The following is a 26,652-nucleotide window of genomic DNA, read 5'->3' on the forward strand; positions in this document are numbered from 1 at the left end:
GGGTAGGGAGGGATGTGCTGATGCCGAGGATGCTGCACGGTAATTAACCTGAGAGATATTGCGGAAATTCAGGGGAATCAAAAGTATGGCCGCACCGAATCTGAAGACGAGTGGTGGTCCATGAGAGAGGAGAGGATGATAATGACGAGATATCGAGACATCCGCAAACGTGTTTGAGTTTAGCTAAAAGTGTATATAGAACGAGTCAGAGAGCAATATTCCTTGAGAGACTATCAGAAAGAAAATCAGAAAATCTGGCATGGAGTCTCCCGTGACGTAGATCTTAATGCAGAGGTTATTCTCCCTTGCGTTACGTTAACGTAGATGGTTTCCAGCCTGGTCTGAGGGGGTAGAATAGGTTTCAGCAGGGGCACATTAGCAGAGTTATGCCCCCGGGGGCCCCAGACTCCTAGACGTATATCTTGGTTATTTTTTATTACCGCCCCTGGCAACACGTAAAAGCACGGCAAGGGCTGATACTTCCCTACCCTCGTATCTATCTGTTCACGATTCGCCATCCCCTCTTTGCTTTCATCCCTTCCATATCGGGGAATCGAGGAGGGTGCGGAAAAATCGACCACGAGGAAAAGAATATTCTTATCCGGCTTCTGGATAACGATAACCACCCCTGTACCCCGTTAACAGGGAAATTAGCATCCCTAACGAGCTCCAGAATTTTCTAGCCAAATCGAAGGAAGGGTAAATTTCCTTTCATCCCCTTTTATCTTTTTCTTCACGCAAGTCCAAGAATATTCCTCGAATTTTAACGAGTTACGCTCGAGCGCCAATTGGATGGCGCAAGCTGATCCATATGTCGGTTTCGAATCGCTTTTTTCACGCGCTGTACCTACCCCAACCTATAGGGGTGACGGTAACATCGGGGGTAGGATATTTATGGCAGGGGATTAATGCCGGCTTTTTTTTTTAATAACGACGACCTGGTAGGGAAATGCTAACACCCCGCTCCTATTGGGGTCTGGAGTTTCGTGGGGTAGCAAGAGGAGAGAAAAAAAAAGAGCTTAGGTACAAAGGGTTCACACGAGGTCAGGGGTGGTCAACTTTTCGAACTGCAATATCCATTAAAAGAGCTGTAGAGCAAAAGGAAAAACATTTGACTCTTCCAGAAAAATGGATGGCCGAACTGATGTCCGAGTCTCAAAGGATTCTCTGTGCTTCTGTATTTTTCAGATGAGGTGAAGGAAATAGGGGTTGGACCGTGAGGGTGAAATGATGACAGGATGCCGGTCGGATCAAGTGAAATAACAGAGAGGAGAATTTTTCTAATTAATCGCGTGCATCGACAATTATTTACCCTGAATCTTTTGTCTATGGATCTTCAAAAGATGCGCAGGAGTAGGAGGGAGCGAGGGGTGTCGAAAAGATATAATAAAATAAGGAAAGGAGGAAGAAGGAATATAAGAAATACGAAGGTTTTAGCCTTGCAAATTCCGTAAAAACCAGCCCCCACGTAAGTTCAGCTCCGTTGTGCGCCAATATTATTAATTTTTCGTATCGCGTGATCGCAGCAGAGGACGAGGGTGAAGCTGCTGCTGCCCTCATACATTTTTAACGTACCTCGACCTCGGACGAAATATTACGGGGTAGGAGTGCCCGTTGCACATAAGGGCGGACTCTCTCCTCCACGTGATTACAATGTTCCCTTAGCTAGGGCTATACTTTCGTACGTAAGAAATTCACAGAGAAACTCCCGCGCTTATGGGTAAGGTCAGGACCATGTAAATTTTCGTATAGGATTTCACGTGAGATAGTCGGGAAATTGAAATTTAAATTAAAAAATATATTCTCCGTAGACTGCCCAATGAAAGTCAGCTGGAGTGTTTTAATTTTTCTTTTTTTGAAAATTCTGGCCTCTCACATGACGACGCAACGTTGCGTCCATTCGAATACCAAGTTGGCAAACACCTAGAGCCATGAAACCGTCGAAACGTTAAGTCGCCAGTCGTGTTTCGAAGGAATAAAAGGGAATCCTGGCGGCATTATTCGTGCTCGCCCTGGAGAATCGTTTCCACCGCGAGGACTCTTCTTCTTGTCATAAATAACGTCTACGAGACTGGGAGACACCGAGAGACCAAGTCACGGACAGGCTCCAATCTAATAAAGCCAGAACGATATTTTGATTAGACATCGAGACGGTTTTCACGCGAGCTTTCCGTTATGAGACAAGAAACCGACAGCTTTTTCTGTTATACGAATTCAAAGCGCGACGTCATTGTTTAGTCGATATGTCACAAGCACCGTGTTTCTCTGGTGTTTATGAGAATCTCTATACAGAAAAACAGTCGATCAGATGTACATCAGTGATCGTGACTTCGCTTCCACAAATCTCCATTTTTAACTAAGATTCCACGTAAGGCTAGATTTTCAATTGTAGAATTGGATTTTTTGTCTTATTCCATTGACGCCTCGATTAAGGGTGTCACGCGTGCGGCCCTGCACGGGTCGCTGCTAACGATAAAGGTGTGTTTACACAACACAGCAAGTCCCTCGTATAATATGCATTTGCATTATTCTCACAAAGCACAATGCTCGCTCTTCGCGTTCAAATGTATTTGCATAACAAGCAAGCGAGTGCGCATGCGCCCTCGCGCGTACGAACTCTGCTACCTTTTGCACCGAGGGGGGTCAGAGGTTAAGGTGACTCGTCACGGATCTGTCTCACGCGAGATTCCTCCGTCTTTCATTTTCTGCCTGCTATTTATCCTTGTTGCTTATATGCATTGCTAATTATTAAAAGGATTTTTTCGAGGAGAGCTCTTTTGGCCCCTGACCGTGACCCCTGACCCCCCACGATATTTAACATGCCTCAACTTCTCTATCTGGTGAGGTTGTTTTTTGTTGGGGATACGGTTTTTTTTTTCTTGCGGGTACGTTATACCCTTCTTAATTTGCATAGGGCTGAGGGGGATGTTTCGGATGAACGTAAAGAGTAACAGGGGTGATTTAGATTTTAGACTAGGAGGGGGAATACAAAAAATCTAAACAAACGCGCCACTCGGGGTAGTATTATGATTTTAGGCAGACGACAAGGAGACAGGGGCTAATTTGAGGTTTGGCTAATTTTGCATGCGACAAAAAAAAAGTAAAAAAACTGCTCGGCCACCAGAACGTCGGGTGGAAGGGTGGTTGGATAGAAAAAAAAATCCTTAGATTGGAATAGGGGATAAAAGTAATCAGGAGTCTCTTCGCGCACCCCAAGGGGATGTAACGTGTAGCATCCATGAAAACGAATTACAGTAATTTAAAGTTCTCACTTTTTTCTCGCCTGTCTCCCAGTACCTTTTTCTTTTCTTTTGTTCTCCCTTAACGCGGGGGTTGTACGCCACTTGGGGTGTCGCTTATTTTCATATGGAATTAGACAGCATACCGAAGAGAAGAGTGATGGGAATAAAAAAAACGTCATACGAGTAAAATAATCCAGGACGAATTTTAACGAGCCTTGAAATCGTTAATTATCATTAATTCCCCATCTCTAATTAAACACGTATTAATTGAAGCATACACAGCTCTACCCATGTATACATCTATCTCAAAGTACACACAGAGGCAACCAAATTTATGATTTATTGAAGCTTATGAAATATGTAGCACATACTGATGCGTCTGGCTTCGCAAGCGGATAGAACCACTTTAAAACTATTATATTTTGTAAGAACCGAATAATTTTAAAAGCCTACGGAAAACCATGCGTGGCATATCTACACATGCTTTTGTACATGGAATTAAAAGAAAAAGAAAGCGTTATCCGTGGCTCAGTGGTTCTACCTTGAGAAATTTCAAGTATTATTTTAAAGATTCTTATTGATTCTTACGTACGATCGATTAATCGAATTTAAAAAAATAATTTTTCTTCGTTGTTACTGACCTGTTGGTGGCCAGGACGCGACTGAGGCTGGGAGAGAGCCTGGCCTGCATGGTCTACTTGCACCGCTGAAACTATGACAAGCAGTTTTTTTAAACCGTCACCAAAACCGGACAATTTTGAAGAGAAAAAAAAACATCTACGTGAATAGTGCTTATTATTTTTTTTATCGTTCGCTCTTTCTATCATTCAAATTTTCCGTCATTCTCTCTCTCTCTCTCTCTCTCTCTCTCTCTCACGCTCACACTCCCGCTCTCTGTTTCTCTTCATCTCTTTCATCTCTGGATTCAAATCGAATTCAATGCCTATATAGAATACAGTAATAAGTATATAAATAGAGACCGAGACAGGCCAGACTCTCTTGGTGGTTATGTAAGCCGAAGCGTTATGCCTCGATAATTGATAATTAATGCTCGATTAACATGCCCCATTAGTGTCACGATTAGATTTTAATGATCGAGGCAGATCTTCGCGTAAGGATCTGATCGATCAGAACCGACACGCAGTTATTAATTCGTACCGATGATTCTCTCTTGTCGCAAGACCATTCTGTTATTCACGAGATGATTCTTTACGTACGAAATATATATATAGCATATACATGTAGTTATATATATATAGTTATATAGGCATGTAGGTAGGTAGGTAGGTGGTACCTAATATAATAGCAGACACGTATTGGCGTGTATTGAGAAAAATATGACGGTGTCGGTCGGTGCGGTTTCATGAGAGACGGCCCTGAGAATATTCTCTCTTTAAGTTTGGTTCTCTCGCACGTTTCTCAGCGAGACTCAAGAGAACTGATTGTGAAGGAAGAGAAATAGGTAGAGGATCGAAAGATGAGAAGGAGCAAGAAGAGCAAGAGGAAGAGGAATAAGAATAGAGAGGAAACTGACGCACTTCTCATCCTTGGCTCTTGGCTTCTCTTATTCTCTTATTCTAATATTCCTTTTTTCTTCCTTCTCTCTCTCTCCCTTCTTATCCTCTCCCGAGTGCGACTGTGACTCGTCGTACCTACTCAGAGTACTCGGACCCGGTTGGGTGCTGCTGGTGGTGCGTTGCCCACGAGAGAGAGTACGGTAGCGATACGTTTCTCCGACAAATAAATAAAATAAAAGGTAAGCGAGGGAATAAAATGTGATTTACAACGGTGGAAAGACAATGGCCGAGGCTCCGCACGATAATGTATGCGGATGGCGCGGACTGGTACTGGGATACTGACTTCTGATTGGTCGTTCCCCAACGCCAGCGCTACAACGGAAAGCGATAAATAACTGCAAGCAGATAAAACCCTTCTTTCTCCGGGTTAGCGCTGCTCTTCTTCTTCTTCTTCTTTCTTCTACTTTACTCCCTTTTGCTTCCCTTACTCCCTCTCCAGCATCCCCGCATGCCCAACGGCCCCCCCCCTCTTCCTCTTCACTCCTGCTTCTGCTCACCCACTCTTATTCCTCTTACTTGGCATCTTTACTTATTCTCCGAATGAGAGGAGGAGGCTGAAGAAGACGGAGGAGAGAAGACTAGGAGAGATCATTTGGATGCACCACGCGTGCACTTTGCTCCAGCGATTCTCGCGAGTGTCGTTAAGCGGATAATAAGATGTAAATTTTTGGGTAAAAGCGAGCATCTTTCTCCTTTTGTTCGTGTGGGTGTGTGTGGGTGCGTGGACGAGGGATGGGGGGAGGGTGAGTGTCGGAAATAGGAGAGGGTGCTTTAAGACGATCGATGCGGGAAGCAGCGAGTTTCTGAGGGTTGCGCGCGAGGGGTTGCCTTTACAGAAATATGATATTTCCCCCGTGCAGCTTGTTAAAAAATATCGAATAGCTAGGGGCGCTCGGTAGCCCGGAACACTCTCGATCTGACACCCCCTAAGTTCTAGCGCAGATCCTACCTTTGTTTCTTTCCGTTTCGCCTGAAGATGGCCAACCCTCCAATCCTGCCGATGTATTCTACAGGTACCGTCTTCAAGAGTTTTCCTATATCTACATTTTGCTGCACCAGTTACACGACCCTCTTTTACCTCCCTTAGGAGGGCGAGCCCTCCTGCCGTCCCCGGCGGTAGAGCGAGCGTCTAAAATAAAACAGAACTGCGAAGCACCCTCCTAAATCAGCAATAGGGGTGGAGTATGGTACACCAGAGGTGTATGCGTGCCACGCGGAAGTGTCGGCCATCATGCGAGTCTAGTATTTTATACGACGATTACCGATGAGGGCCCGTTCACCCCTTTATCACGACGTTTTACATTATAACGCGACATTATATCACTCTACGGGGGGAGTTCTGACCCGAGGAAGGAAAATCATTCCGTTAGCATGTTTCGAAAATACCTCGTACAATAAAAGCCTTAAGCGGTCGGCATAAGGAATAAATAGGCCAAGAGAACGAGACAGGAGCCTCGAGAAAATGAATGGCTAGCCCGCGAATGGTACAATTATTGACGACCCGATATATAAATAATTTCAATTACGTACTCGCTGCATACACGGCAGAGATACACGAGGAGCATTCAACGAGTCAGAGGGATGAAGTAACAAAAAAAAAAAGAACGAAAAAAATGGCAAGATTGAAAGCAGGGTGGATGGAATATTCGCGCAGGGGGTGGCTCGATGTTTTTCGCGCAGAAATCCGCGCTGTACAGGGGATGCAATTATTTAAAATAGCAATCACGAAATGAAAGAGTGAATCGGCTGGGGGTTTTACGGCGGGAGTCGAATATTCGGACGAGTTTTCCACCCGGAGAAATACTCTAAAGGTTCTTCCAGGTCGACGAGTAGCAATGCAAAGCAAAAATCAAACGCGGAACGGCCGCCTCTCCGCATGCGGAGGCTCGGCCCGTGAATCCTGCTCTCTTTGCTGGCCACTGCGTCTCTATATTCATCCATTTATCCATCCGTCCGTCCGTGCACGTGGAACACGTGACTCCGTGGCAGAAAAAGCCTTCGAGCAGAGACATAGGAAATAGCGCGTGTCCCGGGGTATTTTTATAAATAAGCTACACACACGTAGCTGCGTCAAGTCCGACGAGGGAGGAATGAAAGAAATACAAATGGGATCGTCCGATAGATTTAGGGGTGGACCGTCAGGAATTTCGAGCAAGGGGTTGTAGTACGTATGGATACCAGATACACCATGGGTTAGGTAAGGGGTACGTAGAATGGTTTAACGTTGATGGCTCCTGAGTTTTCCATGTGCGAAAGGGAGAAGGGGGTGAATATAAAAAAATAAAAGAAGAGAGAAATAAAAAGGCTTCCTGCGAAATGCCGTGAATTAGTCCCGCCGGATCGAACCCTTCGATCGCGCCTAATTTTAAATTTACGATCGCAATGACACTGGGCCCAACCCCAGCCCTGGCAACCCTGTACCTACCGAAAACTCCCTTGTCGATTGTCCCGAACTGGCGATTTATGTCCAGACCGATCATGAGTCACGGGGGTAGGATTTCCGATCAATATCTATTTTATACTTTATTTCGCCGGTACTTTATTTTCCTACGACTTCTTTTCCATCTGTGCGCTTGATTACTGCATTGATAAAAACAACTTACGTAATTATATTAATTACATATGTTTCCTTTTTCCGGTGATCCGACAGATAACGTCATATAGGTATTTTTCGGTTTCGACTCTTTTCTTTTTTTTTTTATTGATTCACTGTTAATCTTATGTGGCCTCGCATCCCCACTCTGCTGTCTATCTAATCCAAGTATAAAGAAACGATTGTCAATTGATACGTATAGATCTGAAGTATAATCGATCGTATCGAAACCGTGAATTTCCTGGGCATCGATCAGAATTCTGGACCGGCACAATGCGCGCCCTTGTTTGACGATTTTTCCATAGATCCAGTCAGGCCGCGCAGTGGCTGACAATGTGTCTCTTAGATGAAGCAGGAGGAGGAGAGTGGGGGACCCGTCGTTTCACGCGTCCTACGCATTCTACACATCTACATCGATCTTCTATTCTATCTACTATGTACAAGTATGTCCTTCCTTTTCACTCTGTATTGTACGGCTTTACGCGGCCCTGCCTTCCCTGCCTTCGCATATCATATTAACTTTATTGTGAAATATGATTGATGGACGACGCGAAGCGTCGCTGGACGATTATACAGATTAAACGAGAATTTCTATATTTGCGCACATGGCAGGAATCTTCGGACTGTATGCTCTGCCAAAGGTTAGACAGCCGTCACGAGATGGTTATACGGTTAACCGTTATTACATACAATTTTACAGTCAAAAATGATTTGACTCTTTGAATATTGAATAACGTTATACAATATGTAGGGGGATTTTCACACATGAAACCGGTCAAACGTTCTACATCAAACAATTCTTTAATCAATGGGATCGGATGACGGCTGGGAGGAAATCCACCCGATGCGTTTGAGCTGGATAGTCCCGTGCAGTGTATAAGGGCATGTAGTATATTGGAGGGATGTAAAATTGGGGTGAGCGGGCATCTTAAAAGAGGAACTAGCGGCAGGAGTTTAATATTCTCGAGAGCGTCTTACCCCCGCGGCGTTCTCCCTCCATTTCGTATTCCTATCTACGTCCGCGATGTGGTGGGGGTGGTGGGGGTGGCGGTACAGGTTAGACCCTCGGCTTCTCTCCCCCTCTCCACCCCTCTGCCACTCCACTCCTACCCTCGTGTCTGGCTTCGAATTTTAATAACTCTGGGAATGCTCAGAATCCAATAATGTCCTCTCGTCTCCATACACATACGCATATATCTAGAGTTATCTGTATGTATACATATACTTATGTTCTCGCGTGTACATACGAGAATTTATGTGTATGGAATTGCGGGAGTGCAATAGATGCCCACTTTATTCATTCCTCGACTCTGTACACACACGCCCACATACGTCCGTGGCCCCCCCTCCAACCCAAACCCAAACCATCCAGAAATCACCCTACCAGCACAGCCACCCGTCTTCTTTCTGCTCTTCATCCAGTCAGCCAACCACCCTGAGGAAATCTCATATTCCGGAATGACGACGCGGCTTCAGGATCTCAAACTCCTCTCATCTGCTTCCCCTTTTACTTAATCTTATCCCGACGCACGCTGCGGTCCCGTAGGATACATTCACCTGCTCCCATTTCGGGTCCAGATTAAACGTTTTTGGTTTTCAAGCTCTGCGTCCCCTTAAGAGATGAAGAGGATTTTGCCGTTTTATATGATTAGGTTCATGATTTCATGAGAGATCGTTAAAGATCGTGTCTTCGGTTTGGACGTCAAAAATACCCAGACGGGACTTAAGGCTGATTCCATACAGTCAGTGAGGATGTAACAACGGAGACAAGCAGAGCTGCTGCAAGCAAGAGAGAGAGAGAGAGAGAAGGACAGGGCGCGGTGGGACGAAGGGATTTGGGTTGGGGTCGCGTTCGTCTGCGGGAGACGCGGGGGATGCGCGTGATAAAGCAGCGCCCGAACTTCAGAATGAAAATGGAGAATCGAGAGCGAGGGAGGAGGACGGGTTGGCTGTCGAGGTGGTTACGCGGGAGGTTGGACGTTGGAGGTTGGAGGTTGGAGGTTGGAGGTTCGAGAGGAGCCTCTACTGCTGAGGCTGCTGGAAGGAGGGTGGGCTTCGAGGAATAAGGTGAGGATAATCGAAGCAATCGAATAGTGGCGTTCGCTGGAGACGGAGGCGTTGGGCCGCGAAATGAATTCCTCCCCCGTGCGGACGAGGAGAAGAAGGAAGAAGAAGAAGAAGAGGATAAGGTGGCAGAAAAGGTGCTGGAAGAAGAAACGGAAACAGGGTTGGGCTTTTGGCGAGTAAACGGAGAAAAAACTCAGCCCCTGGAAGGCTGGGGCTGCTCGGAGAATGATAACGCAGCGTTAGAACTAAGATTTGTGAATACATTAGAGAGAGCCAAGGGGTGTGTGCAGAGTCCTCTCGGATCTTAAGGGATAGCGTGGTAGAAGCAACCCCTGTAGAAATCCTTCCCCCAGAGTATTTATCTTCTTCCGATCGGTTCGATTCGATGAGTTTTCTACCCCCGTGGAGAATTTCACTCCATTTCGAAAAATCAAGTATTTTCCCCCGATCGCTATTCTCTCTTCGAAAAAAGGGAGTCCAAAAATATTCCAATGGAAAATCATATCTAAGTAGTTATTTCGTGTAACCGACAAACAATACGTGACGTTATTTTGACACAAGAACGAAAATGTGAAATTATATAAAATGGCACGACCGCCTAATTCAACGTCACTTCGACAAAGGTTCTTGCTCAGGATTCAGCGATGCAACCATGTCCGTCTCTCTCTTACACGTGTCAGCGGCCATCTCTCTGTCTCTCCCGCACTCGCGGCCAGTATAGGGAATTGACTAAATCGAAGACCCAGACCTTCTCGTTCTGTCTACACACGATTCACCTACCTCGCACATACTGGCCACGGTGAATATGCAATGGACGAGCATCGCATTCAGTAAATTTCCTCTATAGGATGTTTCTATACGTGCAACTGTGGAGCAACGTGTATCAGTGCACGTACGGACTAATGCAAATTCGCGGTGTATATAAATCTTGATAGAAATAGACGATCAACCGGTTACGTTATTAACACGGGGACATTGGTTCAGTTCCTGTGACCAGTATAAGTAAGCGTAAGCCTAGACTTCCCTCTTCCCTGATTATTCTCATTTCTCTCGTTTCTCTCGCTTTGCATTTCTCTATTTGTTGGGTTGGCTTATTCGTGCTGCAGAGAAGCCTAACCGATACACCTGGAATTCTCATGGTGTGGATACACGACGCAGACACAGAACGAGACTGCAGGCTCTGTTCTGGCAGCTCTGCCGCCGCTCTCTTTTACTCTCCTGGAGAGAGACTGATGGTGGTTTATATTACGCGGATTCATATTACCACCAATTAAACTCCTATACTACCTCGGGCCACGGTGTTCATACGTTATACCAAGTCTCGACGCAAGGACTGCCTTTTATACGTGTTCTTCCTATACTGGGTGTATATTAAGTATCTGCTTATACTCTTTGATAGTGTATTATTAAATGTTAAGGACGAGACAAGTTCCCAGGAGTAGAGCTATGTGATATTGCGAGGAGAATTCCTCTGGTAAAACATTTTGCCGTTGGATTAAGATTTCATTTTCTCTGGCATTTTTCGTCTGTTAGGACGATTAATTTTTTTTTAGGGGTGATTAACTCAGATATTTTATATCGTGCATATTCACAGAGCGAGGGCACCTTTATTCTTGACTAATCCTTTGAAGAAAATATAACGTTGAGTTTGCGTGCTGTTTAGCATAAATACTTGAGGTTAGTCTAGAATGTTTTGTTGCTCCGAGGGGAAGAAAAAAAAGAAAAAAGAATTCTCAACCCCTACAGACAATTCGTTCTAAGCCCTATAGTAACTTTTAATTCGTCTGCCAAGTTTTCTGTCGCTAACTCGTGTCAGCCGGAGTCCGCTTGGTCTTTGGTGACTTTTAGAGAAATAAATAAAAGCCTGAATAAAGGAGTCTGGCCACTCGGAGATTCTGCTTGATTTAATCACGATACTGGTATTGTGGTAGCACAAAATCCATACGATATCCCATCTTCCTTGGGGGTGATAATTTTTAATCAGTGTATCAAAAAAAAAGAGGGACCATCCACCCAGATCACGAGGTATCCCGTGACACACCCTTTAGAAATAAAAAGCCCTAAATTTTCCAAACCATCAAACTAGCCTCCCACACTTTCTATATATTACACAGCGAAGCATGCTACAGCTATGTATCAAGTCGCTCAAGTCTCACCGCATAAATTCATCGATTTCAAAGTATTTTCTTTCGTTCGATTCTCTAGGAACAACTCGAGGACGCAACAACGCGTTGCTGAACTCGCGTTGTTCTGTTTTGACAATTTGCTGCTCGCGCCTCATGTAGCCAGGGCAATAAAATAAGTCTACAGGGCTACCATACTGCGGTCCATTGCCCAGTCGTTATGTTACGGTGCGAAGGTGGTAGGGTAGGTGGCACAGTGGTAGCGCAGGATGGCACAGAGAAGGCAGTGCTGTTGCTGTTGCTGTTGCTGTGGCTGTGGCTGTGGCTGATGCTGCTCGCTGGTTCTGACTGCGAAGGTATGCAACATCGAAGCGCTAGACAGTCGGGCACGCAGAGCGCCACCAAGGGCTATTAGAGATCCGGACATTCCTGAGGAAGCTTTACGATAGGGCTCCTAGTAGTAAGACCGTGATTCTCATAGTTCTCATAGTTCTAGTTATTTAGATTAGCCTCCTATCTCATCTTTAAGATGACCTATTGTCATATCCCAGATACGAGATCAGTAGAATATTCTTCGAAGCACGTAGAGATTCACGCGCGAGATGATGGACCATGGAGGATGCTGGGCTGAATATGTAAGCCCGAAGAAACGTCACAGATGTTCGTTATGATATTCTCCTTATCGTTAATTAATAACGTTAATCTGGCTTATCCGTCAAGTCTTGGAGCCAGCAGTCTAGCGCGTTAATGGATATCAGAGACCGGTCTCATCTTATTCCGAGCTGAGGTATCTCGTCGTCAGTAAGAAAAATACGCGTCCATAGATACAAGTGTCAAGAAAAATCTTTCAGTATTTTCATTAAATATAATTTTTTTTATTCTCCCCAATGATAAGACTACAGATCTAATAACTATTGCGATAAGATTCTTGTTATCGCGAAATAAAAATGGAATGGACTCGGGTCAGCTCTTTCTCGTCCGTGATACCTATGGGCAGCGTGGGTGATGCTGGGACACGTTGTAGGTATATATACGTATATATGTAAAAGGAATACATGGTGGTTGGGTATGGGGTGGCACATTCCAAACTCCATTCAGACAGGCATGCTCTGCGTTGTCGGACATGACCACAGACAGAGGGACAGACAGCCAAACATTCGGAGAGCCGAGGAGGCCTTTTCTCAATCAAGCCAATGAATTTTAAGTTAATTGTTCTACGCGAACGGTTCACCATTCCTGTAAGTGTTCTAGGACGTTTCTTCAAGAATTCGATAGCACCGAGAGAATAGCGGCGTTACTCGAGAACTGTGCTGAGATAGTCGTGGCCCGATTCAACGAAAATCCTGACCTGAGAGGTCAGCGCCGTAAGAAACGTCAGATGGACAAGTCTGTCAGAGATCTCTGTGAGAACTGGGAATGTGAATTATCGAGATGAGCTTGCGTATATACAATACGTATAAGATTGAGGGATGCCGAATCCATTTTAATAGTATGACCCCTAATAGAATTTCCACGTAGGCCGAATTCGTAGGATTCTGGCCGTATAATCTGGCCGAGACATGACGTAACGGGCGAAAAGTTCGTTAGTCGTGGCTGAGCCTTCACCCGTCGCCAATCCATTGTCTCAGGAATTAGGCCTAGATCGGCGTTCCAGGAGCAGTGCTCGACGACACCGAGTCAGTCGAATCCGATCGAGGATGTGCTATGGTGTAGAAGTGTGGTAGGACTGGTGGTACTCATGTAGGTGGGGATGCATGTGCTCGAGAAAGGAAGGAACGAAAGAAAGAAGTAAGCTATGTACACAAGGAGCAACGAAGAAGCAAGGTAGTTGGGCTCTGGATGGTTGGCTCCCTCTGGCTCCCTCTGGCTCCCTCTGGCTCCCTCTGGCTCCTCATCGCATACCTCTAATAACTCCGGGAGTTAGCGGCAGGACAGCAGCGCGATGACGCGACACTACCGGAGTTAAGTGGCGAAACGTGCGGGCAAAAAACACGGAGAAAAACAGCTGAAACCGAAGCGAAGCGGCTAAAACAAAGGAGGTGCGGAGGTGTGACGAACCTTAAGAGATGGCCTAACACATGCGCATAGGTGTGTAGACTCGTAGAGGGAAGACTGGGGATTCGAAATGGTGAAGGATTACGGGCTGGAGGGGGAGGAGGTGCCCAGTCTGGACCGAAGATAGTTTGGATGGGGGAGGAGGAGGTGGCAGGGGGAGCACCAGGGACAGGTTGGACAGAGGCTGCTACTCTGGATAGATTGAACCTTGACAACTTTTTGAGTCTTCTTTAGGGAATCCTGGAAGACATGTTTGTTTGTTTTTAAATATATTTTTACTATATTTTTATGCTCGCGTTTAGATCTTTTTAGACATTGGAATCTGGCTGGCAGGGTCTATGAATTGGTTAGAGTTATTAAGGGCCAATGAATTATGGGGATGGTTTCGCAGAGTATCTTACCACCTTTTGACTTTTCCCTGGGGCTAAGAGAGAATTATTTTTCGCCCTGATTGAGATCTCCTGGGGCCATCTCGCGGAATAGGAGCATCGGCATTAGAGGTTCTATGCCTTATGAAATATCAATGGCTTATTACTAATATAATCTTTCTTCTCAATGCTCGCTGATTGCCGAGCAGCGACCCTTCCTACTCTGAAATATATATAAGGCAGGAATCCTTCGCCCCTCTGGTACACACTATGCGCTATCCTAGTCTCAACAGCATATCCACCCTTCTCTTAGAAAGACTACCCTTGTCTTTGCACTTCGAAAGAAATGATCGCGCACGGAAGGTGCAGCTATACTTCCCATTGTAATTCTATAGCTTGCCCTAGAATTTATCAATTTCGTCCACTGAATAGCATCCCTATCGCTGGTAACATCACAATTGCCTCTCGCTTCTCCCGCCTGAATTACACTTAAAAAATACCCTGAAACGTTCCTTTTTAATTCAATTGCATTTATATCGTCCTCGTAATCTTAGTTTCTCAATCCGATGATGGCCTCTGTGGCTCTTCGTTCTCTAAAGCGATATAAGAGGTAGGTGTATCCGAATGAAGCAGAGACCAGAGGGTATAAGGGATGATTGAAGGAAAGGGAGGCTATACGTAATTGTAGTTTAGAAGGGTAGGTCGTAGGTACTGTGTCTAGTCGTGTGTCGCGATTCGAGGATGGTCATGGACGGAGAGCAACGCGGTTGGATATAGTCGTGCAGGGTGCAGCGGGGGATTGGGGGGATGAAAAAGAAAAAGAAAACTAATCGAAATAAATCTAGGAAGCGGGAAGAGGCCAGACTTGCATGCCAAACGGCCGTTTTTAAAACTCCGTCGGGAAAATAAGAAAAACTCATCAAGTAGGGATGATTGCAGTTTCTACCCCCGTAGTTCTCTATTCTACCCTAGCCCCTACGGGAACCGCAGGGCTTTCCTCGAAGGGTGTAATCTGGCCACTCGTGCTTGAGCAATACCTACAACTATGCTGCCTGTATTGCTCCTACAACCTACAACCTACAACCTACGACCGGCATCGTTTGGCGAACCACCTTTGCCGGATTGTACCAAATGATAATCCCAAAAAAGGGGGATGCGATGCCGTGGACGCACGTCAGGATAACGGCTCTAGGGTATAAGGATACGAGGGTGTGAAAAGGGTAAGGTCTAAGGGTGGAGAAAGGTACATTTTGGAAATTAGAAGGGTCTAAGTTGCGCAGGGCTTTTCAGAATTCTGCCGAATGAAAAGGAACCTGAGTCGCCGTGTTATTCTTCGTATGGGGGTGGTTCCCGTTCATATGTGTATACGTGCCGAATATTTCTCTAGCCTCACGGGGTATAAGGAATATACAGGGTGGCGACGATATTAAAGCGCATTGTAACCCTCTGCATCCCTTTGCCGGGGCACTATAGTACCGTCAGGTAATACGAGTCGGTAGGGGTGGCCTATATGAACTAATTTCAAATTCATTCCCCTTCCTGCCATCCGGCTCGCTTGGAGAAAAATCTCATTTTCTTTGCCCTAAGGGTCCCTCCACACCCACGTTCACATGCACGTACCTACACCTACCCCTAACGTATATGACTAAGGGTGGTACTGCTAGCAACGAGATGCCGTTGCCGTTGCTGATGGTGGTAGTGCGCTGGCGCCTTTCTCCTTCCAAGCAATATTTGCCTAAGGAAATTCAGAAAAGTTTACACATGAGCAAAGAGAGAGAGAGAGCAATACAGGGAGGGCAGGTTTCCCTTAGTCAATTTTCTCTTTCCACCGTCCTATCTTCGAGAACCACTGAATTCCCTCCTGTCCCACCCCCTTTCCTTCCACTCTCTCCGTCACTCTCTTTCTCTTTCACTCTTTACTCCCTCCGCAGAACCCTCGTAATAATATCGGCCTTGGTCCCCGTGCAAATACGTATGTTACAATCTACATATGGATTCGCCGTGTCGTATATTTGCTCAAGCTTCTTATAAGAAGAAAAGAAAGATGATAAAAAGAACGTGTGGTTAATTAAAACTGAGAAGATATCCGAGGTGTAGACGAAACGTCAGTAGACCTCGCCCCAACAGGTATATACGAAGTACCTAATTCTCTCGTGAATAACGCATAAAAACCGCCATTTTTCCCGACACCATATCGGGCTGACATTTACGGGATAATTGCACGCGATGAAACCGCCTTGTACGTTGCTTTACGTGTCTCCCACTTATTGCTCAACATGAGCAGCAGCAGCAGCAACAGCAGCAACAGCACACCGAGCACACTCAGCGCACTGATCAGCGTAGTGAGCAGCCAGTCAGCCAGTAAGCCAGTCAGCCAACCAGCCAACCAGCCAACCAGCCAAACGACCAGGAGACTCCCGATGAAAACACTCTCTCCCGCTGAGAAAAACCTCAATTATTAGCGCATTATACTCCTAGCGTGTTCGGTTAACGGAACATATGTTCTACGTCTTCCTCCTTCTCTGCTCCGGCAATTCCTACAGGTTGGGCTAGCACTCGATTGCCTCTGCTACCAATGGTTACCGATGATACAAATGCTAACTATTCTTTAGCATTTAGTATTTAGTATCTAGTACGGATCCTACAGGCAAGATCATATATGGATAGAGAATATGTATACTCGTGTCTATAGATACCGAACAGTCATATATACATATGTATTGCGTTCCTCGTGCCCAAAGTATGTATGTGTCTTTGGATACATACATAATCTCTCGTAATCTTCGGTAGATCGTGCCTATTTGTACGTTCTGGTATACGTGAATACATATACGCGTGTATACTCGTGTCGTCCGTGAGGTAAGTGACGTGTTGCCGTGAGAAAATAAATATAATATATGGATAACCTAAAACATTATGCTGGATGTATGTACCTACACAATTTACGTAGTTATCAATATCATATGGTGTATGTTGTATATTTCACGTGTGTAAAGACCGACGTGTGGAACATGCGCGCGACAAAAGTGGGCAAGCAAATTACGCGACCCTCTCGATTATTGCCTCGTTTTCTAAGCACGAAATCGATAACGAGCGACGGCATTATGCGCGACACCGTCACAATTTTTACCTACGACGGGATAGTATTAAGGTTCGAAGGTTCGAAGGTTTTTAAGAAAGCCTCTAAGGAAAGTGGCGATAAGGGTCAAGTAAGCCTTACAATTATTTTGGAAATTAATAACGTAATTAATATGGTGATCCTAGTGAGGACTGTTATCGGTAGCGATAAGAACTGATAACGTCGCTAGTCCTTGGGGATTTGCGACAGAAGGGCGGGATCATTGCTGGTCCAGGATGCCGCCTTTTTAGGGGTGGACATGTGTGCTCCGCCCCCGTATCTCACACGTAGCTATTGGCTTTTTCTCAATACGCGCTAGAAGACTTTTTTAAAAGGTTTTTTATCATTTTGAAAATTTCTAATTCTAGTCTTTATTTCCTTCACAGGTTTTGCAGTCCGAACGCGGTTTGCCGGGTGGTAGGTGGTACGTGTATGTGTCTTCGAGTTTCTGCGAGCCTTGAATTTCTAGGGCGAGGAGAATCGAGGAAGGTAGGAGAGCCATCTTTGAGGATTCCCTTTTTTTAAATTCCCTTTTTTTCCTTCCCGTCCTTTTTTTCTTTGATACGGAGAGAACTCGACGCGGACCCGTTTGGGAATTGATTGTTGACATAAATTAGATGGCGCGCCGGTGTCTGACTACGGTGGTGCACGAAGGGAGAGTAAGAAATCTGCGCCACGTGAAGGAAAAAGAAGGGCCGCGGGATTTGAATACGATCGATTCTCAATAAATAAGGATTCCCGTGATAATGGCGGCAGTACCCTCGCCGACAGCCCTACGTATAAAAGGAGAGTCGCGTCACCGGTAGTACGAAAAAGGAATTCGAATCTGCGAGAAGCTCCAAGGGAAGCTCGAGTAGAATTAATTATTCCATCGACATGCAGGAGACTCACCCTTCGAAATGAAAATTAATATGTAATTTTGAAAAAGCTCTTGGACCCTTAGAGATGTCAAAGCTGAGGTATCCGAAGGTGCATCAGAAAAATTGTGCAAGAAAGGGGTAAGAGCAACATTTTTAGCGGGTCGCACACGTTGGCGGGAGACTGTAATAAAAAAAAAGGAAATGGCAAGAAGCAGGTAAAAATGTAAAAATAAAGAATCGAATGCTAACCGGGATGCGCGATCAGCCCTAATTTATGACAAATAAGAAAATCGAGCAGCGCTCAAGCACACATAGTCAAGATATTCTCGTACACATAACGAATAGGTAGAAATGTATATAGACTGTCGGGCGTTTCGAAGCGAACCAGGCGCGTACCAATAATGAATACGTATAAGGGTCCGCCGAGCGTCGACTTATTTGAAATGTAAAGACGTACGTCTCTCCCGGTGCTCGAATATTCCGTCGTCTACTATATAGTATTGCGTAGCATACATGCATAATCGTATATAAAATTATTTATATGCCTGGCCTGCCTCAGATGGATTGGTAATGGTTGATAGGTACGAAGGAAGGTTGGAATATCGAGAGAGAGAGAGAGAGAGAGAGAGAGAGGCAAGGTTAGAGAGAGGGAGAATGCTTGTAGAAGGGAACAAGACGAAGACAAAGAGTAAGAGGGAGAAAGATAGAAAAATACTTGAGAATTAAGCGGAGAAGTTATTTCGTCCGCCAGCTTGACGATCCGTCGTCCCCTCCGCGACTGTTCGACTGTTCGACTGAAGAATCGGCCGATCCATTCGATCCTCCCGAACCTCCGAAACCTTCAGGACTTTCCTCTTCGTAACCGCCTATACGGTCAGGGAATTCTCATTTCGTTCGAATATGCAGACAGCGATGGTCATTGCGAACTTTCGCGACTGACACGAACTTCTCTTGGGGATTCACTTGGTATTACATAAATATGTCTACATGTGCGATATATGAACATTACGTTCTACAGCAACATATAGGCAATACATTACTTGTATTTCCTATATTTTCTGGCGAGTCACAAAAAATTCGGCATTTTACCTACGAATCTGATTCCGAGTTATGCATGTTTTTTTAATGAAAAGTGAACAAAATTTGAATAAAAACAGCAAGCTAAAAGAACGAAAGAAAAGGACAGAGAGAATGAGTCTTGGGAAATATAAGCCGAGGAAGTTAATTCTCTGTCTCTCTCCTGCACTCCTTCACTCCTTCACTCCCAGCCTCCCAGCGGGGAAGGAGTTGCTACGTGATCAGCATCCACTGTGCTCCAGCTCGCTACGTTCACAGATAGGTTTTAAATTTCTTCAGGACTATTTCGGTAGGAGATCCTTTGATCGGAAACGTCGTTAGGCTCTCCTCTCTTCCTGGCCGCAAGAGACTTCACGCGACCTCCAAGAGAGCCTCTCTTGGAAAATTGACGAGGGTATCCAGTTTACACGTGGATTCCTTAGGCTTTCGCTCTTCCTTCGATTCCACCAATTCTTTTCCTTCTCTTTTTTTTTCTCGGAATATTGGCTGCCCATTGTTAAACCGGCAACTGTACTTTAATCGCGGCCTCTACGCCTGGACAATATTATAATATAACTGTGGCTGCGGAGCACATGTATCGGCCCCGAACTATGACAATACATGATATACCACCTACGATATACGATATATCGGCTGTATATGTAAACGCGTATATTGGCAGAGGGACACGGAATCGGGGCGGTTCTTTCTTTTTTCTTTTTTCTTTTTTTAGTTCGTCGAGCAAATGGGGTTGGGCTGGGGGTTCTGTAATGGTTATAGGCAAAGATATGGGGTAGGTATCACTCGAGGTATTGATTGCTAATCGCGCCACGCACCCCTAACATAAATTATCATTATCGATACGAAAAGAAAAAAAATCCTGACTCATCCACCATTCCGAACGAGCCGCTAATGCGTTCCTCAAAGTAGGACAGAATTATTCTTGGATTAATTTATTTTTCTAAATCTCATTTACCGAAATTCAAATGCACGTGATGCACGTGATACACGTGATACTGGGGAACTGTAGGTGCGTCGTCTCCTAGTGAATTAAACTCTCAAGTCCTATATCCACAAAGTCCATGAAGAATTCAGCGGATCAGGGAAATAAAAAGTCTGGCTAGAGTTCAGGCTCGCAGAACACGCGTCTTCCTACCTTCCGTACGTCGGATCGTAGGTCGCAAAGGCCGCAGAGGCCGCAGGCCCTAGGAGGCTTAGTGCACCCTGGAGGCGCGCACGGCGGCGTCTAAAGGGGCATACCGAGCAGGCATTACTTGATTGTCTTAGCGTCAGAACGATGGAGCGAAATATAGAGCATCGCACGGAGACGTAAAGCTTGAGAATCGAGGAAATACGCAGCTGTGGAATGAGAGAACGAGAGAAAAAAAGGGAAAGAGGTCCAACGAACGTTTCCACCCGAGATGAAATAAAGCTGTAATGGTCCATGCTCTCCTCCACTCCGCCGTTTCTCTGACCTAACCATTCGTGACCGAATGACGAGGATCACACGTGGAATACCAAAGAGACCCGAGGAATACGCTCATGAGTCCACAATGTATCTTTAGCGTTGACTGATACGCCAAGGAGATGGAAATAAATTACGAATAAATTAATAGATTCGTGGAAAGATCGAATGATTAAAGTAAATTCTAAAGAATCGATTGGTCGATCGAAATATGTAGGAATTTTTTTCAAATACAATTTCAAACCATCTTCATAGACGTTTACGCGTCGTCGTGATTGGTACCGTCCATATTTAGTGGACACACGGCCAATTACTAGGATCGCATTAATAGGCTTGGACAATTAGCACGAAGTCCGGTCACGAAGACGTAACGTGAAGTGATTACATATACATATTCCTCTGTCCATCTTCTTTTCTTCGGTCCAGTCGGAAAAAGCACGAGAAGGTAGTGAGAGGTTGGGGAGGGGGTGGTGGGGGGGCAGCAAGTTCCCATTAAGTGGCACGTATCTCCACTGTGTAATTAAACGATTAACGTCGCGCCCGATTAGTTAAACAAATTAAGGACGAACGCCTTGCCGTGATGCAAGAAACGTTAAGTGGCCGGTCGATCGGTCGTTCGGTCGTCCGGTCGTCCGGCCTTTCGGTAGCAGCGCCTGTACATGGGCTATACGTGGCGACGGTTCCCGTGGCAATTAGAGGCGTGCATAATTAAGAGCGGCGATTGTTGACACGACGGGTTAGCGAGCCCACGATGAGTGTCTTCGAGGGCGCGTCTCAATTAGAGCCTTACGAACGAGTACGTGTTTACGTAGACGTTTGACGAGCCGTTAATTCATTCCGCGGGCTGTTTATTAATTATTCTTCTATAGACTAAAGTAGCGTGCGTCAACGCTTCGCCATTTTCAAACTTTTAAACGAGCTACCGAACGGCTAATCATTTTTCGTTCGCGCACGTAACGATGTAACGCATGTAACGCACGTCCCGTGTAGCATGGTGCGCTTTGGTGGCCCGTAATTATTATAATAATTTTTATCAGGGATATTTTTGTTTAAGGAAAGTCAAGCGAGTCGTCAAACTTTATGCGTTCTTAATTTCAAGGTTGTCATGCCTGTTTCTTTTGCTTCGGACGGTACGTGATTAGCGTTATTAATAGGAGGTATTGTAGCTAGGTTCTCCTTCTTCAGAAATACGACATTAATAGTCACGTGAGTCATGCTGGAAAGTAAGTTTTAGTGTTTTCTAAAAGAATCGTCGCGTCTCTCGTTCTCTCCTCGAACGATCGTGCGCCTTTTTTTTTTCGATTAATTATTTTTTAAAGGCCTCCTGAAATTTGACCTCCCTTCTTGAAAAGCTGCTGCTCCGCTGAGCCGACGCTGTTCGCAGAGGATTCTCGAGTCCCGCGCTCGCCAGAGGGAGGCTGCGGGTACAGCTAAGATTTTTTAAGAATAAAACCCTACGAGCAGAGGATTTCTAGCGCAAGGGAGGAACTCTATTGTGAAGATTCAGGCAGGCAGCACGCGAGCATATTGACATGGTATTCAGCCGAATGATGGATCAGCCCTTGCGAATCGGGACCCATCGTCATTCCACCCTAATCGATAGATCTCTCCGGAAAATAATTTCCCTAGAAATACGAAAAACCGATATTACCAGCAAGAGCATTCTACGTGCAGGCACGTACGAGCTACCCTAATGGCGGGCATTGCGTATCGAAATGGAAAAGCCTGAAGATTAACAAAAGAGACAGCCAGTCTCACCCCGTAAGAGGATAGCATTGAGTTCCTACAATTCTAGCGCGCATTTCTCCACGCATCCTCCATGTGCAATTTGCATAACATTTAACGAAAACAATCTTGAATGATAGTCGCGCCAGGAGAGAATAGAAGTCATTTTAAGGTGCGTGCGTGGGGGAGCAAGCAGCAAGCAGCAACCAGTAACCAGCAAGCACCAAGGGTACCTTGGGTTTTCGTGCGCGTAAAACGAAGCAAACTGAACGCCATATATAAGAGGTAAGATAATAATACTGGAGTGAAGTAAGAAGAAAGAAGATGCTAAAGGAAGTATCGGGATATATAGAAGTACAGAAGTATGGTTAGGTAGGGAGAGTAAAAGAAGGCGCGAAGGCGCTCGCCGATGGAGGCGAAAGTTTACGACGCGTCGCGTCGCAGAGTTACTGACGCTACCACGGAGGCTGCTGTCCTCTCTCTCTCTCTCTCTCTCTCTCTCTCTCTCTCTCTCTCTCGCCCTCCTCTTCTTCTTCCTCTCGTATACACACTTTAGCTCAACCTACCTGCCTACCTACATACAGTGCTCTGGAACAGCAGTTCCTCACTGCCGCGACTCCTACAGGCGAGCCTCTGTACGACACCTACGAGTCTGTCGAGTCCTGGAAGTACGTGTCCATTTTGCACGTGCACAGAGGAGGCCACTACCGAATCTGTCTTATAATAAGATACTATAGACGGGATGCCGCTTATTCTCAATTAAACAATGTACTAGCGTCGCCGCTGTCGTCCGGTCCGCGAATGTCAGCGGATTGCAGGACAGCAGCAGTGTAGTGTGCGCGAGAGTAATCTACTCGTTCTCGCACGTGCACGACTGCGCGTCTACTGGCTGATGTCTGAGTGATCGTAAAAGGGCGGGATATTCAAACTACGAGCAAAGGATTAAGAGCGAGACGAGAAGTTGTGATTAATGGAGTTGATATATTTTCTCGAGTATCCTTCGACTCTGCCATGATATTTTGCCTGCTGGTTTACCGAGGTTAAAGAGGGTTAGGGGAGGGGGGAGGGGGTAGAAGGATTCGCGATGGAAGGAAGGAGCAAATGTGGTAGGAAGAAGAGCGTCCGCTCGAGTCCGGACATAAACTGCCCGACTAACAACCCACACGTACTCCAGCAGAACGGAACGTAGCTATGGGGACGGACGGACAGACTCACAGACACTATTAAGGGGCCCCTGGCTTAGCTGGCATCGCCGAACAGTCTGCAGAGGCAGGAGAGGCTGAGGTGGCCGAGGTGGCCGAGGTGGCCGAGGCAGGGGCTGTAAATTATAACTCCACCGCGAGGAGTCGAACCCCGAGACTAACCTCAGCCAGACTCGTAAAAATATCTTCACTGTGCTCTCGCTCGGAGCTCAGAACTCCTCGTGACGCTCTGAGTAACGTAACGGGCAGAAGAGCAAGAGCAAGATGATCGGGGCCTCATTTTCGCTTTGTCCCATTAACGCCGGGCCCTGACCCTGACACTCGCCTCCTGATCCCTGTACGCAGCTTCACTTTCAGATCAATCTTTGCGCTTCTACCACAGCATCTCAATGATGAATGGTCGCGAATAAAGGGATTACCGAAAATCAGTGATTTTATGGAACGATCAAATGATTTGGTGCAGGGTCGCTAGCCTCTTGCGATCCTAACGTAAATTGGAGGACCACGAGAGCCTTCGGGACCCCCTCTAAGTAATAATTTCGAATTAAACGCTCGGGGTAATGCAATAAAGTCGTTCGGGGGGATAAATTTAGTAGGGTTCGTGGACGCGCGAGTGCGCGGATGGCCAGCACGGCTCGGAAGGAGTCGGATACAGTTGTGCCGCAGCCATGTAGGTAGGTGTTGGACACCCAGCAGGGTATAGGAGGAGTGGGCGGCCCCGATCCGGAGAGTCCACGCTACACAGTGGGGCCTGACAGACTACGAGTCGATGTTATAGCACCGTACCTCCTATCTGTATTTCTAGATACCGAACTTCTATAGTCTGCCAAGAGGGAGAGGAGGAAAGAACGAAGAACGACGAAGAGAGAGAGAGAGAGAGAGAGAGAGAGAGAGAGAGAGAGAGAGAGAGAGAGAGAGAGAGAGGGAGAGGGAGAGACTAAGACACGAGACTAAGACACCCACACATGCTGGCACGAAGTGGAAGACGAGGACGACGAAGAAGACGAAGAAGACGACGACGCGGCCATAACAATAAATAACTCTATCCCTCCATGTGTTACTCGAGGATTCCTACTCACTCGCGGTAACCGCGCCCTGTGCTACTCGGACTTAACCACGCTTTTTCCTTCTTACTTCCTTCGGGAAGTCAGCAACCATAGGGACACTGACTTCATCCTGGTCTTATCGTACGTTTGAGCATATACCAAAAAGTCCGGTCGCTGGGCCTTATCTTGCCGGTTGGGCCCAGGCCATGGCTGAAGAACGGGATTTGTTCTTGATGCTTTTTGCGATCGCACGATCTCTCTCTCTCTCTCTCTCTCTCTCTCTCTCTCTCTCTCTCTCTTTGGCTATCTCCATCTTTCTCTAGAGACTGGGGGCCCTCCCGAAGACTACTCCTTAAAGGCCCAAGAGAAAAAAGTCCCCGGAAAGGTAGTCGGAGGAGGTCTTCCATGCCAGACTGCTTGGAGACTCGGCATCGCTCCATGCTCTATTCAGAGCCGAATCTTTCTGTGTCGTTTAGCAGAAGGCATTGGGCTACTCGTATAATTGCCATTTGCTTTCTTTCTTTATTTCTCCTTCTGCTTCTCTTTCTTTGCATTCTTAAAAAGAGGGAAGCTGAACGCGCAGCCTAGAACATTATGGTTTCGCTATGTGTTACCGAGTTGAAGGCAATGAAAGTTGTTACGAGCTCGTCGAGGGGCCCGACTCTTTCAGGCTTCTTCGGTTCGTTGCCGTGGCTTTTATTTTCTCTCTCTCACTCTCGCGGCTCTTGTTCTTTCTTTTGCCCTTTCTTTTTTCTTCTTTCCTCGCTTCTCCAAGGGAACGAGGTGTCGGAGGAAGAAGGCTGGAAGAAATGGAGAGTGAACGAGAGTCTGTACAATCCAATACACGATACCGGTATTTGTTGTACTTGTTTCGACGGCATACACGCCTACGTCTATATGCATTTAAAATATAGCGCGGTTGGGCCCTAGTTTATGAAGGGTCAGGTCATCGCGCAGGGTGAACTGCATGCTGCCACGAGAGGACGACCGTCGGGGGTGTGTGAGGACGTAGCCATCGTAGGACGTAGCCATCGGCCGCCGGGTCCCCGGGGGCCCCGAGGCCCCGTTTAACAAGACTACGTTAATGCGAGTCATAGATCATCCTGGTATGCACTAAACGCACGAAATATAAATAAGTATAAACACCACGTAAATCATGACGATTAGGCTGGGCTCTCTTGCTCGGCGATTAGATTTCTCTTTCGTCTAAATTTTAAATGCGTTTAAGCGCATCAAGTTTTCAATCCACATGGTTATACATATACAAATCCGAAAAAAAATACTCGTTATACTTTCAGATGCGAACGAGACTTTGTTCTATTGAAGTAATTATATTCGCTGTCCGACATTCCGATACGATATTATTCTCAGTCTATATTATATAAGTGGATGATGTCTTATTTCCAATGAGCGCGAATCATCGAACCTGGACCGAGAATAAAACAGTCCCTGACCTCCAGGGAAGAGGTCGAGAAAGAATAAGAAAAAGTAAGCGTGGAAGTTCCACACGGCTGACTGACTACTGACAAGAGATTTCAGTGAGTAGTGTAGAGTGTCCATTGTAAAATTTCAGTAGATACTCTCCTTTTTTGCTGCTGCAGGTTGGTACGCCACCGCCGATTCTAAGTAATTATTTATGATTTCCACGTGGCCAGAGTGCTCCTAACTGAGCCGTAACAGGTTCGAATAATATTCCGCGCTCATAGGAGCAGCGACCGTCGTCTACTGTGTTTTCTGGTCGGCCAATGGAATGTTAACGTGTGATGCTCAGTCGTGAAGAAAAGTCTCTTCTTCATGGACCACCGCTGAATACATAAGTTAACCATACCTAACCCGGAACAATCTGAATTATTGACTGAGCTATTAATGGCGTGCCGTTGAGCGAGATAACGCTTGAACTTGTCGAGAATATCCTGCCGTCTGGTTTGGGACTGATCTCGGACCCATTCGGGATGGCAATCTCGAAGAGAGTGTCGAAATAAAATCAGGAACAGGGTGCAGTAGATATCGAAGGAGTCAACGTTACGTCGCCGTTTGGTAGAACCGGTTTCGCGGGTCCCGGACTTTTGCGAGCGTATTTAACGCGATATTGAGCGGAGAGGGCCCAATCGATACTGGGCCCGTACTCCGTTAGCCCAGAGGGCGGCTAAGGAAT

General features: G+C 46.0%; 1 protein-coding gene across 4 annotated transcripts in view; it reads right to left on the reverse strand.

Annotated features, from left to right (window-relative positions):
- Positions 1–26,652, reverse strand: part of LOC107264690 (zinc finger homeobox protein 4) — a 64,155-nt gene that overhangs the window by 12,010 nt on the left and 25,493 nt on the right. For 2 of the 4 annotated variants that reach the window (XM_025081839.1, XM_015733220.2), the window contains exon 5: positions 3,884–3,954. The exons of the other annotated variants lie outside the window; for them this stretch is intronic. In XM_025081839.1, the coding sequence (XP_024937607.1) occupies positions 3,884–3,954 (71 nt within the window). The remainder of the gene's footprint in view (positions 1–3,883; positions 3,955–26,652) is intronic. 4 annotated transcript variants of the gene reach the window in all.

Source organism: Cephus cinctus, unplaced genomic scaffold (assembly GCF_000341935.2).
Source record: "Cephus cinctus unplaced genomic scaffold, Ccin1 Ccin1_scaffold0189, whole genome shotgun sequence".
Lineage (NCBI taxonomy): Eukaryota > Metazoa > Arthropoda > Insecta > Hymenoptera > Cephidae > Cephus > Cephus cinctus.